We start from the raw sequence: 2,990 nt of genomic DNA, 5'->3' as shown, positions 1-2,990 counted from the left end.
ACAGCCATGTGGAGAGTTTTAGGTGCTGGGTACAAAGTTTTGAAAAAATGCTCACCATTCAGGAAATGCAAATTAAAAACACACTGAGCTATCACTACATGTTTGTCAGAATGGATAAAATTTTTCTTTGAAAATAGTGACAATACCAAATCCTGGCAAAGATGAGGAGAAATGGGATACATTGTTTGACAGCTTCATAAAAAACTAAACGTAACACCTTCATGGGACTCAGTGATTATACCCTTCGCTATTTATTATAGAGAAATGAAGACTTTTTTCACACAGAATCTCTACATAAATGTTTATAGAAGCTTTATTTGTAATAGCCCCAAACTGGAAACAACCCAATTGTCATTCACTTTGTGGTAAAGTAAACTGTAGTACACCAGTGCCATGGAATAAAATGAATGAACTGCTGATAAACGCAGCAGCCTAGATGAATCTCCAGAGATTTGAATAGAGTAAGAAAAACCAATCCCCCAAAGTTGATTTTACATGTCTGAAAAGGCAAAATTATAAAAATGGAAACTAGATTTGAGGGAGTAGGAGCAGAAGGAAAGTGGGTATGTCTCTAAAATGATGACACGAGAGATCCTAGCAGTGAAAGAAATGTTCAGTATCTTGACTATCTCAATGTCAATGTCAAAGGTTGTGATACTACCCTGCAGTTTTGTAAGATGTTACCACTGGAGGAAACTGGGTAAAGTGTACATAAGACGTCTCTATTGTACCTTATAACTGCATGTGAATCTATACTCACCTAGAACCAAAAAGTTTAATTTTTAAAAAACTCAAAATGAATGAGGAGGATATAGATGTGTTTGTTATCTTGATTGTGATGATACATACATATGAAAATTCATCAAATTGTACACTTAAATACATGCATACTTTCATGTCAATGATACCTCAATAAAACAATGGGGGTAGGGAAGGAATATAGTATTTTTTTCTTCCCTTTCTGAATAATTCAATCTGATAGCTATAAGGTGAGCCAAGCAAAATCGGCAGCCTCACAAAAGGAGGCACTTGGGGAGTGTTGTAGTGTCTCAGAACAGAGTGTCAGAGCCCAAGTAGGGTGAAGAGGGGCTTGGCATAGAAGGCTTGTTTGATGTAAGGTGTTGGATACCTGGTGGGTTGAGGAGCGTGTCTACATAACACAGCTGCCAGGCACATTGATGTCTAAGCCGGAGTGAGCAGAGGAGGACATCCACACCTGAAAAGGACAGTGGTGGCAATAAGAGATACCTATAGACAGGAGGATTAATTAAATATGTAAACATACATATTTCTGATAGTTGGAGAAATAAATTACTCACCTGAAATACTAAAAATGAACCTTGTAGTATAGCATGCAATTCTAGATAAGGGTGGGAACTCATGATTTTCAACATATATAGATACAAAACCTATAAATATGTATGCGTGTGTGTGTCTGTGTGTGTGTGTACACACATGTTCCTTAACTCTGTTCACTGAAAGGCCTTACAAGCCATTATACCTTAATAATAATGAGTACAAGTTGCACCTTGACCTTGACTTCTAAATACCATTCTCCATTAAAGGAATGAGGACTACTCAGAAAAATGCCTGAACAGATACAGGGAAAAAGTATCCAATAAGCCTGAAATATATTTTTGTGTTAGAAACTAAGAAACAATAGAAATATATCAAAAGAATACAAAAGTCTAATTAAAATACCTAAATCTGTGATACTCTGGGCACCAAACTAAATGCTGGTAGCATTTATTGAACTGAATAAAGTAAGAAACCAAGGGTCTATGTATAAATGCAAATGGTAAATAGAAAATTTGATGTGCGGGCGGCACCTGTGGCTCAAGGAGTAGGGCGCCGGTCCCATATGCCGGAGGTGGCGGGTTCAAACCCAGCCCCGGCCAAAAACCACAAAAAAAAAAAAAAAGAAAATTTGATGTGCAATGAAATATTTGTTTTTGTTTTTGTATGATATATTTAATAAGGGAAATGTCTTAATACTGACTTAGAATGGAAATGTGCACTACTAATGCAATGAAGGAAGATGAAGATGACAGAACAGTTTTGGATCTTGCTGTCGTTTTGTTTGAAACAGCGACACTTCGGTCAGGGTATCTTTTACTGGACACTAAAGCATATGGAGATAGGATAGAAAGAATGCTTCGCCTCAGCTTAAACATTGACCCTGACACAAAGGTGGAAGAAGAGCCCAAAGAAGAACCTGAAGAAACAACAGAAGACACAGAGCAAGACGAGGAAGAAGACATGGACGCAGGGACCGAGGAAGAAGAACAAGAAACAGCAAAGGAATCTACAGCTGAAAAAGATGAGTTGTAAATTATACTTTAACCATTTGGATCCTGTGTGAAGAGGGAATGTGAAATTTAAGTCATTTCTTTTGGGAGAGACTTGTTCTGGATGCTACCCCCAGTCCCTTCCTCCCCTGCACTGTAAAATGTTGGGATTGTGGGTCACAGGAAGAAGTGGGTTTTTTAGTTGATTTTTTTTAACATTCTTCTTGAATGTAAATTTGTACTATTTAACTGACTATTCTTGGTGTAAAATCTTGTCATGTGTATAAAAATAAAAAAGACCCCAAATTTAAAAAAAAAAAATGAATCTCAAAAACACAGCTCATAACCTGAAGGATCTTACATCACCTTGGAGCGAGTGTACTGAACTGTGAGAACTCCAGAATTTCTTCACCCAGCATATTTTTCCATCTCATGCACATGGTAGCCAAGTAGCTGTGGAGAAAATGAAGAGAGGAGTGCAGACCATCTCTCCTGTCTCTAGCTTGGTTGCGACAATGCTACTAATTGTTAATGGGACTATCAGAGGATGAGCAGGTTGCTAGCTGAGAAAGACAATGTTCAAAACGGTAAGTTTGGAAGATTTTACATGCAGGATGTTCAGGAAACAGGTGGTTTCACTGGCTTGAAACTTAAGAGAATTAATTTGGTGCTGAAAAGCTAACTACATGAGTTGGTAACTCA

The 2,990-nt window shown here is 37.6% G+C and overlaps 1 protein-coding gene across 1 annotated transcript; it reads left to right on the top strand.

Annotated features, from left to right (window-relative positions):
- Positions 1-2,028: 2,028 nt before the first annotated feature.
- LOC128579398 (endoplasmin-like) lies at positions 2,029-2,587 on the top strand. Its single transcript, XM_053581519.1, has one exon. The coding sequence runs from the start codon at positions 2,029-2,031 to the stop codon at positions 2,329-2,331; it is 303 nt and encodes a 100-aa protein (XP_053437494.1). The 3' UTR covers positions 2,332-2,587.
- Positions 2,588-2,990: the final 403 nt, after the last annotated feature.

This window comes from Nycticebus coucang, unplaced genomic scaffold (genome assembly GCF_027406575.1).
Source record: "Nycticebus coucang isolate mNycCou1 unplaced genomic scaffold, mNycCou1.pri scaffold_50, whole genome shotgun sequence".
In the NCBI taxonomy this organism is placed as follows: Eukaryota; Metazoa; Chordata; class Mammalia; order Primates; family Lorisidae; genus Nycticebus; species Nycticebus coucang.
The sequence above is the reverse complement of the archived record's forward strand: the minus strand, read 5'-3'. Positions and strand labels throughout refer to the sequence as shown.